The sequence below is a fragment of the Onychomys torridus genome, chromosome 3 (assembly GCF_903995425.1).
Source record: "Onychomys torridus chromosome 3, mOncTor1.1, whole genome shotgun sequence".
Classification (NCBI taxonomy): domain Eukaryota; kingdom Metazoa; phylum Chordata; class Mammalia; order Rodentia; family Cricetidae; genus Onychomys; species Onychomys torridus.
In genome coordinates, this window is record NC_050445.1 from 59,628,820 (window position 1) to 59,643,318 (window position 14,499).

Sequence of the window (14,499 nt, forward strand, 5' to 3'; positions counted from 1 at the left end):
TAATTTTCAGGTGGGATTGGGATGTGAGCTTTCAAACTTTTCTTTTAGAGCCTTTTTATCTCAGCATATGCCATCTTTCCTAAGAAACAAGCTTCGTGTGGTGTTCTGCTTTTTGTCTTTTTGATTTCCTTTTGTTTGATCTACAAGTCTTACTTTGGACTTGCCCATTGACGATGTTCTAAAATTGGTCATGCTGGTGAGTGTACAACTCTGTGAATGTATTGTAAATCTTTGACTTACAACTTTAGCGATGTTTGAATTCTGTAGCATGTGAATTGAATCTCAGATAAGCTGATGCGTGTGAACACAATATTCTCCTTCATTCAAAATTCTCCAAGCAAATAAATAAGCTAATGTAATGTGCTTACTATTAATCTTCCTTGTGGTTTTATAGCCCTTTTCATAGTATTCCACTGAACCTTTAAATTTCTTAGCTAAAGAGATCTAATTTTTAAAGTTGGCATTATATACATTAACTTTTCAACCAACAAGTACATATTTAGCACTTCCCAAGCTGTTGAAACTAAATTATCATAGGGACTAAATGGTAATGTAGGAAGAGAAGAGCAATTGTCACAGGAATTATTAATAGTAAATTAAAGTAGCAATTGGAAGTGCGGCCATTCTGTTGGGAAAGCACAATAGGGTCTTAAGTGTGTCTGTGGTGACAGGAGCCAACCATTGAGGCCCTGCTAATGGCCCAACGGGGGAAGGGCTGGAAAAGAAGCCCTGAGTGGTTTACATTACAATGGCATTGTCGGAGAGCTGCTGAAGTGTGGTCAGGAGGGGAGGTGGGCTGGAGACAGAAGGGATGATAACCATGGAACTGTCAAGGGCATCTTGGGGTTTTAGACAAGGGCTGTGGCAGCTAGACGCAGCCCACTGAAGCAGACATGTCCATGGGCTGCCCAATGTTGATTGACAAAAAGGAAACACAATGAGAAGATAATTGAGCGAACCAGGAGGCCTGGAAAAGTGTCATAGGATCTGAAAGTGAGTCCTGGGAGCCATCAGAACGTTGGCTGAAAATGCTCCGGCCTTCACTCTGATCAGAGCTGAACCATTCTATGGAGAATAAAGCTTCTGTTAGAGAGAGAGAGAGAGAGAGAGAGAGAGAGAGAGAGAGAGAGAGAGTGAGTGTTTGTGTGTGTTGCCCTGATTGGCAAATGCATTGAAAAAAAATAAGCCCTTGACATCTGATGAACTCCCGCTTTTGTTTACACGTTTCTAACACACATGCACACCTACACATTTTCGCACTGCTTTTACTAGATATTTTAGTGATAAACCATCTAGAGCGTGGTCCAGATCTGTTGTGTCACTTGTTCTAATCCTGTCCTTTGTAGCATTCCTCCTCATCGTCCAGGCTGCAGCCAGGGACCATGGATTGTATGTAGTTGTCATGCATTAGAGAAACAGCACAAAAGTTTGAGGGAACAAAGGAGGCAAAATGGCCAATGTGGACTAGCTGAGTAAAGGAATGTTCTCCCTGTGAGGCACTACTGGCCACATTATAGGCTCTTGGAAGACTTTTACTCTTGCCGATTACATCACAGCCCCAGTGGCCTCTTCACACGGAGCAAGCTACTCTTGCCTTTGGGTCTTTGTGTTCAAGCTTCTCTTCTCATCGAATTGTACATGACTGGTTTCTTCTTCCCAGTTCATGCTCAGCTGAGATTCCACCTCCAGGAGAGGACATCTCACCCATGGAAATAATGATCTGATGGTTTTCTGTCTCCCTGATTAAATGATCTGCCTGGACACATCACTTGCTGACAATTTTTCTTTTCACTGGTATCCAAAATATCCCAAACAACCTCTTACACATGGTAGCCACTCAAAAACTATTAGTTGAATGAATTACCAATTTAATAAGGGGTCATTAAAGAGAATGGCAATGTTGCACAGACAGGCTTTATGCAATAAAATGCTTCAGAACTTAAATCAAGGGACAGAGAGTCAACAAAGAGACCTTGAGTTGGCAAGGTCTAGACACTGACGACAGCGTGAGTTTGATTCCTGGGACCTGGGTGGTGGAAGGAGAGAACTACTTCTACAAGTTGTCCTCTGCCCTCCACACATGCACCTTGGCACACCCCCAACCCCCACATACAAAATACGTAAGTGTTTAAAAAAGATTTAGAAACCTTGATCACACACTAGAATGCTGGTGAGTGAATGCACACTCATCTACTTTAATGTCAAATGTTCACAGCATGAAAAATAGTCTATATTTTCAACTCTAATCTGTGTTTATACACAAATTACATTGGTTAAGAAGGTACATAATATCTATAAAAAGGCATTCCGTAATCAGACTGTAGATGCAACTTGGCATCACAAGGAGGTTTTCAGATCCGGAGTGCCCAGTGAAGCTGTGTGGAGAGTAGTGGTCACTGATTTTGGCTTTGAAAGGATTCGGGATTTCTGAGGTGAACAAGTAGGAAGAACAAAGATGGGGTGGGAACAATAGGGGAATCTGAGGAGGCGGTTCTAACTGATAGAAAGTGTGTGGTTTGCAGAAGCAACAGGAGTGAGTGAAGGTAGCATCACGTTTGTTTTAGATTACTTAAAATCAAGCAGAGTGAGGTTTTTAGATTAGGCATGGAGAAAAATAAGGAACTATTATCAATTCTTAAGAATAAGGGTAGTATGATGACATGGGTATTTTAGGAAAATTACTCAGTGTGGGGAGTGAAACTAGCCTGGCAGTTGGGGGTGTAGCTCCAGTATCCATCTGGTGTCGGGGCAGACTCCAAAGTCAGCCTCAGCTATGCTGTGCCTGGACACAGCCTTAGAGCGCCTTCACCCAGGCCTCCAGTCAGCCATTACTAATCGATCTGCATTGGCCCCAAAGCCTGCCTGCCCCCCTCTGTGTGCCAGAGTGGAGAAAGGAACACAGGAAGGAGGGTAGAAAGCAGGGAGGCCCAGGGGATGAGAACCTGGACTTCAGTAGTTCTGAGACTGTAAAGATAACTATCTTGAGATACTCCTTCTGTGTTGATAGGTTTGTGTTTTAATCAGGGCCCAAAATAGAAGTCATTTTGTGTCCATCATTATTCACTGTTAAGGAAACGTTTGCTTTCGCTTTCTGGGTCTCTGCTACTGGCGTGCAGTTTGTAGGAACTTGCTTCTTGAAAACAAAAACAAAAACTTCCTTTAAATATTTAATAAACCTTTAAAACAGTAACTTTAGCAGATGATGTGCCAACCAAAACAAAAAAGAAAAAAAAAGACTACTGCCTGTTTTTAATCTAAGAAGACTCGGGGAGACACCTGCTCTGTCCTTCCGTAGGAGTTAGCTGTCTGAATATTTAAGATGCTATTTTGTTTTTTTTTTTTTTCTTAAAAAAATAGATTTTTGTTATCTGCTATTTTTAAAGATTTTTTTTAATTGCAAAATATCAAACAAAATTAAAAATAAAATGCAGTTGTCTTGGCTTGGGTAGCTGAGGAAAGCCTCTGCTATGTGGGCTTCAGGCACAACAGAGCATTTATATTAGTTCACAATGACCAAAAGGTCTTCTCTGAGTAACTTATCCCCAAGGTGAAAATATAAATTCGGTGGCAAATCAACCCTCCCTTGTAAGCTGTAATCACTGAATCTGTCTGAGAACATTGTTGCTTCACCATAGAAAACTTTCCCTGTGTTCACTTGAGCAGGACAACCTCTGCAGACCTCTGGCCCTGGGTGTGGTTATAGGCACTGATGGCAGGTGACATTTTTTAATGATAACTCTTCTGTAACGTTCTTTTTTTCTCCTTTTCCTCTCCTCTCTTTCTTTCTACCTGTGACTTATGATCAAGAGCTTACAAGACCCCATGAAGAAGCTAGTTGAGAAAGAAGGGAAGAAGAGCACACAGAGGGAAAGCCTGGAGGCTGTGGCCCAGGAGCCGAGGCAGTAAGTCCCCCATCTTTTCATCTTGACATATGGGTCCTTCTCACAGGTGAGGAGAGCGCAGTCTTCATAGCCCAGCCTAGGTGAGGCCATCAACACACAGGGGTCACCGTGTCCTCACCATCCTTCTGTCTTCTGAGGAGTCTGGGATAGACAGGTGTCCCCACACTACCAGCTCCATGTCCTCTCTGTCTTCTGGTTCTGACCCTGTCTGTTGAACCAACACTCACAAGATATCCTAGACAGGAATCCCCCCGCCTTTTCTCTGTAGAAGTCTATGGCTTAGGAAATTGCTTAGCCATGCGTGTAGTCTAAAAATGTGTGGGGTTGTGGCCTTTTCCCCTCACTGCTCGGGCTTTCTGCTCTCATGTCTGAAGTGGAGCATAGCCCAGAGTGCAGGAAGTGGCTCCACCTGCCATCATTTAGAAACACCAAAGTGCGTTGGTAGTGCAAATGGCACATGATTCCTGACTGGCTGATCCAGGGAGAAGGAACTTTGCATGTGTGGCATTTTCTGCAGAGCTGGACAGCCTGTGGAATGCACTTGTTCTGGACTGGCTGACCCAGGAAGTGCAAGAACCATCCTTCCTCAATTCTATTCCTTGTCTGCACACCTCCAAAATTTAGATGACAGCTGTAAGGCTAGACAGGCTGACGGTTTTACTATAGTTCTAAGAAAGTTTGGGATATGTGTTTAGTCCTGTAGTAGAAATATTTGCTCCCAACATTAGTCCCTTTTTAATTTGAAGGGAAACCCAGGAAATTTTCTCTGGCTCAGAACACAGACAAGTTTTCATAGTTATCGGACTGCAGGTTGTGATGTGGATCTGCACAATTGCCTCCTGGCAGGGGGCATCTAGCAACTGCCTGCCGCACGCTGCCCACTGCCACAGTGTAGGCTCTCTCTGTGGAACCTCTTCTCACACTGACCCTCTGTGTATTCAGTCTTCCCGTGTCTACATTGTGTAGAGACTGGATTGTGGGTTGGGGAGGGTAAGGTACTACAGTGAACCCCACTAGAGGCCACTGAACCCCGTTAGAGGCCATGCCGGAGTAGGTTCCACACAACCTTCCTTTTATCCTATAAATGAATGCAACCCAAATAAACCATTAGTCTTTACCCAGGAGAAAACTACACTAATGTGTTATGTGTAATGATGTGTTCACTAATTCAGGTTTCTCAAGTGTCTTAGTACTTCTTCTTTGAGAGCTCCAAAAGCATACCAGTCCCTATTTTAAATGACAGTGAAAAGTGGAAGATTAGAAGGAATTTTGTTCAGAAATAGCAGATAAAAGCTAGGAAGCACCAAATGAGTGTGAGGGTAGTGAAGAGTCTGTCTGTAAAGTCATGGGAAAAGCTTCCTCTGATGGGCAAGTGTGCCTCTGGGTTTGAGAGTGACCCTGCCCTCAACCTTCTATGTATTTTAGCATCTCATTTAACACCAGGAATCAGGATTAACCATTGCCTAGCCATCTCTTTCTCTAGCTTTGCATGGTGATAACTATGTGAATGCATTGCCCAGCAAGATGTTTACAGAGTATGTGCCTTATGGTGAAGCCATACTCATGGATGAAGATGCTGTAGGATGTTACAAAAAGTGAACAGTGCTATTTCTTCCTCAGAAAATAGATGCCATACAAATGATGCCTCTCTCTGTGTCTCCTTCTCTCTTCCTCTTCCCCTGTCATGTGGGGGTGGGGTGTGTTGTAAGTGAAGGAATAGAAATTGCACTAAAAGAATACAGCTATACCATAAGCATAAACTTGCAGAACTGTGTAACCCAGCTTTCTTTTCATTTTAAGATTAATTTCTTTGGAGGATGAGAACCAGCACAAAGAATCGTCTACTTGTAAGAGTAAGTTTTCATTTCCATTTAAATTGCTTTGGAGACTCTGAATTAATGCACAACAGACAACTTGTTTCTCTTTTTGGTAAATTACCTCCTGGCTGCTTTCTTTTCCATCTTAAGAAAAGACTATATTAATTTGCTTCCCGAAGTCTCAGATATTAGTACTGTCAGCCCTTTAGCAGTACCAAGAGATGTCGTGTAGGTTGAACTAGAAACTGCCGTCTTGCATGACTTCAGCACCCTTCATGTGGTGGGACGTGGCAGACAGCTGCCTCTTTCCAGGAGACAGGACTTCTGAACTGCTCTGAGTAGTCAGCCCTAGCTCCAGGTCTTAGTGCAACCTTAGTATCACATGCAGGGTGTGGTCAGTGGGGATCAGTGGGTGGGCGTTCCTCATTGCTGGAGACAGGAGAACTCAGACTTTGCCCTCCCAAGTGAACGCTCAGGTCACATTAAGGAGTGGCACCAGCTCCCTCAAGGTAAACTGAAGCCTCCCTTAAGAGAAGGCTCTGCACATTGAGAGGTAGCACTCTGGTGTGGCATTCTGCTGTCTCTGGCTCCGGCACTGCTGCCAGATTTTTCTCTTGGCTCCTTACCATAAAGGTACAGAGTATGGTAAACTATGGTAAAGCCAATATGTAACAATGCAGAACCCTTCACCAGGAGTTCAAATCTTCACAGATGGAAAGACGGTTTACATTATGTAGGTAACTGAAGATGTTGTGTCCATAACAAAATCACCCAACCTTCTGTTCAGACAGGCCCTCCTGGGGACACACTCCCATCTTCCCTGCCTTGAGAGAGGCTAGGGAAGCCTGCCCAGGAAAGGAGACCTGGGAAGCAAGTCCTAGAACTTTACTTCTGCTCCGTTCTCCTTCATCCTGGCTCTTCCTACTTTTCCAACCGCTTGCCGCACCTGCACAGCTGACCCCACCCCACGCCCTCCACCTTTACTCCTTCCTTTTCTATTTTCAATCTGCCTTTCAGTAGAAAATAGGAAATAAGAAACAAACAAACAAACAGGTAGGTGTGGTGGTACATGCCTTTAATCCATCCGTGAGACAAGGGCGTTGGAAGGAAACTAAAGGTCATCTTCAGATGTTTTTACCTCAGAGGTGTTTCCTAGCACCACCTCAGTGCCCCACATAGCACGAAGCTCCACTGGGAAACGTTACACACCACACACAGCCGGACCTTTCTGGAATGAGGCTCGCTGTCAACAGGGGAAGCAGTTGGTAGCAACTGCTCCGATCTCTAACTGTAGTGGTGCTGGTGAGAACTACCCAGGCGAAGGCCCGAATTCTGGGTATGCGTTACAGAGGCCTCATGTAATTGAGGGAATCAGGGGACAAGCCAAAGCCATTTGCTATTGTAAGATTAGTCGAAGGAAAAGAAGCAGCCTGAGCAAAGGAATGAGCCAGGAAGAACCAGGCAACGTCAGAAAAGCGGTGTTCTAGAGTCTGAGGAGAAGCAAGCAGTGGAGAGGCTAGGCCTGATTTTATGGCTCTGGAAGAGCTGTCTGTGTTGATACAGGCCTCCAGCCTCGGTGCCCTTCTGTGAACCTGTGGCACGAACCATCAATGCGTATGGGAATCAAGGTCATAGAGTAGTATGTACTTAATTCTTCAGAAAAATGTAACTCCATGTTATTATATTCATATAAAAGTTTCAAATCTTTTTAACTTGTGTAGATCTGTATAGTATATAACTATAGAGAAGAAAATGCAAATTTTCTCTTTCCTTATATAATTTAATTGGGTGTGATATTTGTGTAATATTTTGGGATTGTGAATCCATTATAATGAAGTCACATCTGTCCTTTATTTGGGGACCTAGAGAAGGTCTGATGACCATAGGAGCAAACTGAGTTTGAGGCTGTCCTAACACGTGTGTACGCATGCGTGTATAACCATGCTTTATTGCTTATTGTAAGCCACAGTTAGTTCCTACCACAACTGAGTTCAAGGCACAGAGGTTTCCCACGTACCTTTGTCCCCACATACGGTACTTTTCACTATCAACATCCTATACCAGCATGGTGTTTGTATAACCAACAAGCCTAAATAGTCACACCCTTATCACCCAAAGTCCACAGTTGATATAGTGTTCACTTTTAGTGTTCTATTATAAATCTGATGGCTAGTATAAATCTGAAACGATTCGTTTTTTCCATTAAAGTGTCGTATAAAATGTTACCTGCTTCCATGCTCTCTGTCACTCCCTCTCACCTCCTCACCCACCAAGCATGCCCTTAGCATCCACTGGTCTTTTTACTGTCTCTGCATGTTTCCTCAGAATTAGAGAATACAGGTTTTCAGTCCTTGAAAAAAATGATTCTTTATTGAGAATTCAATATTCCTTTTTTCATTTTAGCCAAGCCAATATGGTTAAAATTTATTAATGATACCCAGTAATAGTCAATTACTTAAGTCATTAATTTTTCCATGGGTGGAATAAAGAACAGTATAATAGAGTATTGTATGGGTTATCTGTCAAACAAAACAGAGATTCTTTGGAAATGTGGACATTAAATTTAATTAAATAAATTAATTACATAAAATTAAAATTCTGAATTTAAATTCATTGAGAGCTGAAGTAAAAGGTAAAGTGAGGACCACTGCTTTACATGAGAGAGTTTAGATTGTTCACTCTTTCCAAATGTGTACATTTCCCTCACACACGGTATATAAACAGGTACCACTGTGGGCTGCTCATAACCAACTGCATATGTTGTATTTCAGCTGAAGATGGAAAAGATATTTTGTCATCTGTAGACAAAAACTCTGCCGATGATGCATGCTCAGGTAATCTGAAGACAGACTTCCCAGTTTTGGTCATTTACTCAAACTGCTTATGAAATGGAATAACTGATCATTCATTTTCTTTTGCTTCTCATAAGGACCAATAGATGAACTACTAGATGTGAAACCTGAAGAAGGTAAGATTTATATAGTCTTTGAAGTTTATAATTTTATTAAAATTTTAACTTCTTTTTTTCAGTGCAAGAAAATTCAAGTTATATATATATATATACATACATACATATATATATATATATATATATATATATATATATATATATATGTATTTTTTTTTTTTGAGACAGGGTTTCTCTGTGTCACTTTGGTGCCTGTCCTAGATCTTGCTCTGTAGACCAGGCTGGCCTTGAACTTAGAGATCCGCCTGGCACTGCTTCTTGAGTGCTGGGATTAGAGGCGTGGGCCACCACTGCCCAGCTTCTTCTGATTTTTTTTTAATAGTTATCTTTTTAATAGCTTTATAGTCATAAACAAAAAATTTTAGGTGACAACCATTATAGATTACCTTACCTATGCTCAAGCAATATGTAATATGTATGTTATTATTATTTAATTAGACAATGTTTTTAAAGCTGATGACGAAGGTACTATGCTGTAACAGAAAATCTAACTTTCTAAACCAGACATGTGGATTTTTAATTTTGATCCTCCCATCAGTGACCTTGAGTAATTTGCTTGATATACAGACTCTGTAAGCCTCAGTTGTTCTTGCCTGTAAAATGGAACCAAATACAGTAGCCTCATCAGGTAACTGTCAGGAATGGAACTCAAGTATGAAAAGGCTATTTTGTGGTTTCTGATGCAGGGATACTCTTGGGATGATGGCTTGTTAAGAAAGGAGGGTTAGGAGTGTTCTCTAGATGGTCTACAGTGCTGTATGTTGGTTGAATCTTAGTAAACCAAGTCTACCAGACTTAGAAATCTCAGGAGGCTGTACTTAGATGATACCTCTGGTGCTGAGTGACCTAAAGAAACTGAGTAGTTTCCATGTAACTCTAGCCTTTACTTTTCATCCAAACAAAAGTTTCCTTTTAATGATTTACCAAGAGTCCAAAATGACCCCAAGACTCTGAGCCAGCCATCAGAGTATCCCTTTACCTGGAGATTGGCATTCTGCCCTGATCATAGAGGTTTCTTACAGCATACAACTGACCCAACCATCCAGTGGACCTCAGTTAACCAGGGGATGATTCAGCTCAGTCTGAGCTTGACCTGTGAGATTGTGAGTTACTGTGAGAGATGCCTGAGAGAGAAACCGTTTAAAGGAAGAAAGGTTTACCTTGGCTCATGATTCCAGTCTATGCTCTGCTGGCTTTTTAACTCTGTGGTAAGGCAGAAACATCATGGAGGAAGGGCATGGTGAAAAAAAGCTGCTCACCTCACAGAGGTCAAAAGCACAGTAACAGGAAGGAACCAGCACCAAAACACACCCCCAGCCAGCCTTCCTCCAGCTCCGTACTTCCAGGGCTCCATCACCTCCCAATTGTCCACTTCAAATTTGAGTCTATCAATGGGTCAACTTGATTAGGGCAAAGTCTATGTGGTCTAGTTTTCTCTGACTCACAGATACTCCTAGAGGTGTACTTAATAGTCTCCTAAGTGGCTGTCAATCCAGTCAAGTTAAAACTCAAGATTAACCATCAAGGTGTGGGCTGAATCCACAGAGTACTGGAGAAAAAAAAAAAAAACTCTCAAAGAGTCACCAGAACTTTGCCATGAACTTCCCAGGGCTTGGGACTATAGACCCAAAGGTGGAAGTCTTTGCCTCATTAATGTCTTACTGAAGGCATCAAACCATGCAATATTTTATCAAAATGATGTGAGATTAGTAAACCAGAAACCATAGCAAGTAATGAAATGAATGAGTAAACAGTGAGTATGGATTGCCATACACAACCCCCATTTTTGTAAGGACCTTTCCCCTCTGGTTTAAGAATAAAGCATTTTAATGGAATAAAAAAATATTTTAGTAGACTTGATTTTTGAATCGGTAGTATATTCACATTAGTACATGAGGTAATAGAATACTATATTTTAAAAACTCACCCCCATTTCTGAACCCTGGCCCACACTCCATCTTGACAACAAAGTGCCCCTCCTAAGCCTCCCATCCTTCTAAAGCTTTTGTCCTGAGACATAGAAAATAGGAGTCCATATGCTTTCTTCCTTCTCTCTTTATAAGGGGTAAAAAAAGATGTGGAGATTTATATAAAGATTTTTGAAAAAAAAAATTGATAGACTGCTACAACCTTAACCCCAAAGTCAGCATTTCTTCATAGAATTAGAGCAGAGAGCTACTGCTTGCAATAACGTGCTGGCTTTCATAGGCTTCCTCATATGCCAGGACCCATTGGATGAAGATTGACATCTATTTATTGATAGCAAGTTTCATGGCCCATTGCTTTTAGTTCTAAAGATGAAGCTGGATGTGCTCTTCCCTAATACCAGTACCAGTTCTCAGGCAGAAAGATGGAGTCACAGGTCTTCCCCAGTCAAATGCAATGTCACATAAGCCACCCTGTCCCTTCATCACTGCTGCCCCACAGAGTCCTTCAGTGGGCCTGAGGGATGCTCTCCATGTCTGCCTCTTCTGTGTTTTCTTCCCTCTGGGTGGTATCGGCTCTGAAACCACAACCACAAGTCTAAAGATGCTCTCAATGCTCTGAGGGCTTGTGGTGACCAAAGGAAAGAAAGGAAGCCTGCTGCTCTGTTCACTTCAAAATGCATGTCCTTTCAGAACTGCCTCCAGGCCCAGGGTCTGAACTACAGTGCTGATTATAGCATGCAATACATTAGATGTGAAGAAATAAGAAAGGAAAAGCACTTAATCTGAGGGCGGCTAATTTGATAAGACTTGGGAGCGCTATCTCTAGCTCTGCTTTCTTCTACTAAATGATAAAGTAATAGAAAATCAATGCTTGACCACACAGTATAAAAATATTTTAGTAAAAAATTAGTGACATTCTGACATTCTTGAAAGTGGATCTGAAGTCACCATATAACACACACGACATGTGGCCTTCATTCATTAATTATAGCCTGTAGAAATCTTTGGTTCCTCAAGTTGGACCCCCCCCCCCCAAATAACATACTGCTGAACAAAAAAGATACAGTATAAAGCAGATGAAGATTTGATGAGTTAAACTTCCCTAAATCTTATCACTAAAAAGCACAAGGGCTAGGCCAATCAAAAAACAAAACAAAACTATTGTCCTTATTACAAAAACAGGTTTGTCATCGTCCTCTGCCACTGCTGTGTTTCTACATTCTGGCCAGGTATAGTGATGACAGTCCGTTCAGCAGCTAGCTGAGGTCTAGGTGAGAACCTTTCGCCCACAGCAATCCTGTGTTATCCAATGGTGCCTAGCTTCTCCTGAGTCACCAAACTGCTCCCTGCAGTCATCCTTATAGTCATATGAGAGAGCTGATCGCTCTGCCTGAGGACATACAATGACCAAGTGCTAAATTCCTGCCCTCTCTCATAAACACTCCTCCTCCTCCTCCTCCTCCTCCGTTTCTATCAGTATTCCGGGACATGCTGGTGGCCTGGGTCACCCCATGAAAGAATCATACACTTGTTCTTTACAGTGATGGGAAGAACTCATCCTTTACACATGAGACAAGCACTCTACCACTGAGCCACACCCCCCAGCCCAACAATAACACACCTTTAAAATAAAACACTGAAAGTTGGAGTGTGTCAGCAAACCTGTAATCCCAATACTTGGGAGGTGGAGGATTAAAGTTCAGGCATTCAAAGCCACCCTCAGCTGTATAACAAGTTTGAGGTCCACACAGGCCACATGAAACTCTGCTTAATAAAACCCAATACATAATAAAATAAATGTTCACAATCATGTAGTAGTGTGCTGTACATGGGATTATTTCTATGGAGATTCTTAAAGAATCGGTCCAGCCCTGTTGTGAGAGAAGTTAGTTGCTAAACTCTAATATTCAAATGGAGGGGTGGGATCTTAGCAGTCAAGTATTTTTGTGTATGCCTACTCAGCACTGGCATTCTTGGATTGTTTTTTTTTTTCAGAAAGCACATATGGATCCTTATCCCCACCCCCATCCCAACCCTGGCCCCTGCCAGTGGGGGCTTTTCTTTATTATTATTTTTAAACCTGAAGGGAGTTTTTCAAAGCAGCATTCTTGAATTCCAAACAAGAACATTCTGTTAGCAGAGCCTGAAGAACTGTTTTTTCTGTTTAGACATTCTGTCAGGTGCTTTTCTACCGTCTTCCCCCGCCATCCTCTGGGTGATAGGAGGGGAGCAATGGTATTTGGGGTTTCAGCGGTGCTGCAGGCCTGTGGTCTTGAAAATTAGTCATTATGTGGGGCGTGGGGACCAGGGAGAAACCCAGAGAAGCCAGTCTTCCTGTTTCACACAGATGAAGGTAGATGGAGTGACATTTATCTATTTGTTGTCCTGTGTTCTCGTTCTCTGTCTGTACAGTTATTTCCATTTTCTGTGCTCCTAATTCATGCTGAGGTCATGAAACTAGGTGTGATTTCAAAAGCACTATCTGAAGCAACTCTCCCCAGCTTTCCACGCTCTGTCTAAACTTGAGTTTCCTCTAGTTGGAGCTTTTACAAGCCAGAACTCACCGGTTCAGGACCAGTTCTTCTAGGGAATGCTTCCCCGGCCCCAGGCTTCTTATTTCTGAGTGTTGAGCAAGGCAGGCCTATGGAGTATTTTTGGCTTGGCCATTCTCCCTGTCGGCATGGTACCTGGAAGAACACTCTGGCCAGAGAAAGCCATCTTTCACAAAAACCTTCTTATATTAGTTTGTGTGTGAGATCCCAGTCAGTTCTCTGTCTGCATGTAGAAAAAAACAGAAAACAGAAAACCTACCTCTGCTCTGAAGGACAGGCAGTTCTCTTCCATAGAGAGAAACACTGACTTGTGAGTCAAGGCTCCCAGGCCAGATTGTCTGTAACTAATAAATCACTTGACCTTGGTCAGATAATCTAACCTGGGTCTATTTTTCCTCATCTGGAGAATGAGTTCAAGGAAACAGTTTCTAAGATCTCTGGTAAATAAATAAATAACGGTTCTTCTCATTGAGAGAAAACAACAAATTCCCAGGCAGGAAAGCAGTACTAAACGGGGCACCTTGGCTAAATTATAGGCTTCCCAGGAGGCAGCATTGTTAGGTGGCCTGATACCACTTCAGCACTGGCCGAACATGTGGAGATCCTATGTGCCACCATTGGGGGAGTTACTACGTTATACTTTAGCTGTCAGGTGGGCATGTGCAAGGTTTTGAACAAGGAATGATCTCAAGGTTGGTGTAGGCAAAGGTGCAGGGTGGGAGACCGTCTCATGGAGTTGTAGCCGCCTCACCAGTGTGCACACCACAAAGGATAAGATAAGAATTTGTGGTCAAGAGTTGGAGAACTTGGATTGGAGGCAGACATTTGGAGTCTCTGAGCCAAAGGAAGTTGTAGCCCACAACTCAGTAGCAGTCTTTGTTGGTCTGTGTGGGTGGACATTCTGACCAGGCTTCTCCCAAGACATTGTAGCATCTCTACATGTTTTCTTTGTCTTTGGTTGAGTGGCACTGTTTTAAAGTAGATAACAGAAGCTCAATTCTCCAGGGCCAGCTGACAAGCTTAACTTCTCAAGTCGTGACTTGTCTGGTTACGGACCTAAACCTGTCCATTTGGACTTGTAATTAAGTTTCTCTTACATGTTATGCATAGTAATTTCAGGCATCTTAATTATCAGTGTAATAATCAGGAGGTTTCTGTGTTTTATGGTTCAAGTCAGTACCAGTTTTCCTTGCTTTTAGCTACATAATAAGTTCTCTTACAAGAGCACAGTTCACTGTGCAGCCTGCTTTAACTGCTAAATAGCCAGGATGGGATGACGTTTTTCTTTGCAACTTTTTAGTAAGTTTTAAACTAAATAAATAAGTGGAATAC

The 14,499-nt window shown here is 42.3% G+C and overlaps 1 protein-coding gene across 4 annotated transcripts in view; it reads left to right on the forward strand.

Annotated features, from left to right (window-relative positions):
• Positions 1–14,499, forward strand: part of Ica1 (islet cell autoantigen 1) — a 118,247-nt gene that overhangs the window by 87,816 nt on the left and 15,932 nt on the right. For all 4 annotated transcript variants that reach the window (XM_036180475.1, XM_036180473.1, XM_036180472.1 and 1 more), the window contains exons 8-11: positions 3,808–3,902; positions 5,703–5,755; positions 8,491–8,553; positions 8,649–8,687. In XM_036180475.1, the coding sequence (XP_036036368.1) occupies positions 3,808–3,902; positions 5,703–5,755; positions 8,491–8,553; positions 8,649–8,687 (250 nt within the window). The remainder of the gene's footprint in view (positions 1–3,807; positions 3,903–5,702; positions 5,756–8,490; positions 8,554–8,648; positions 8,688–14,499) is intronic.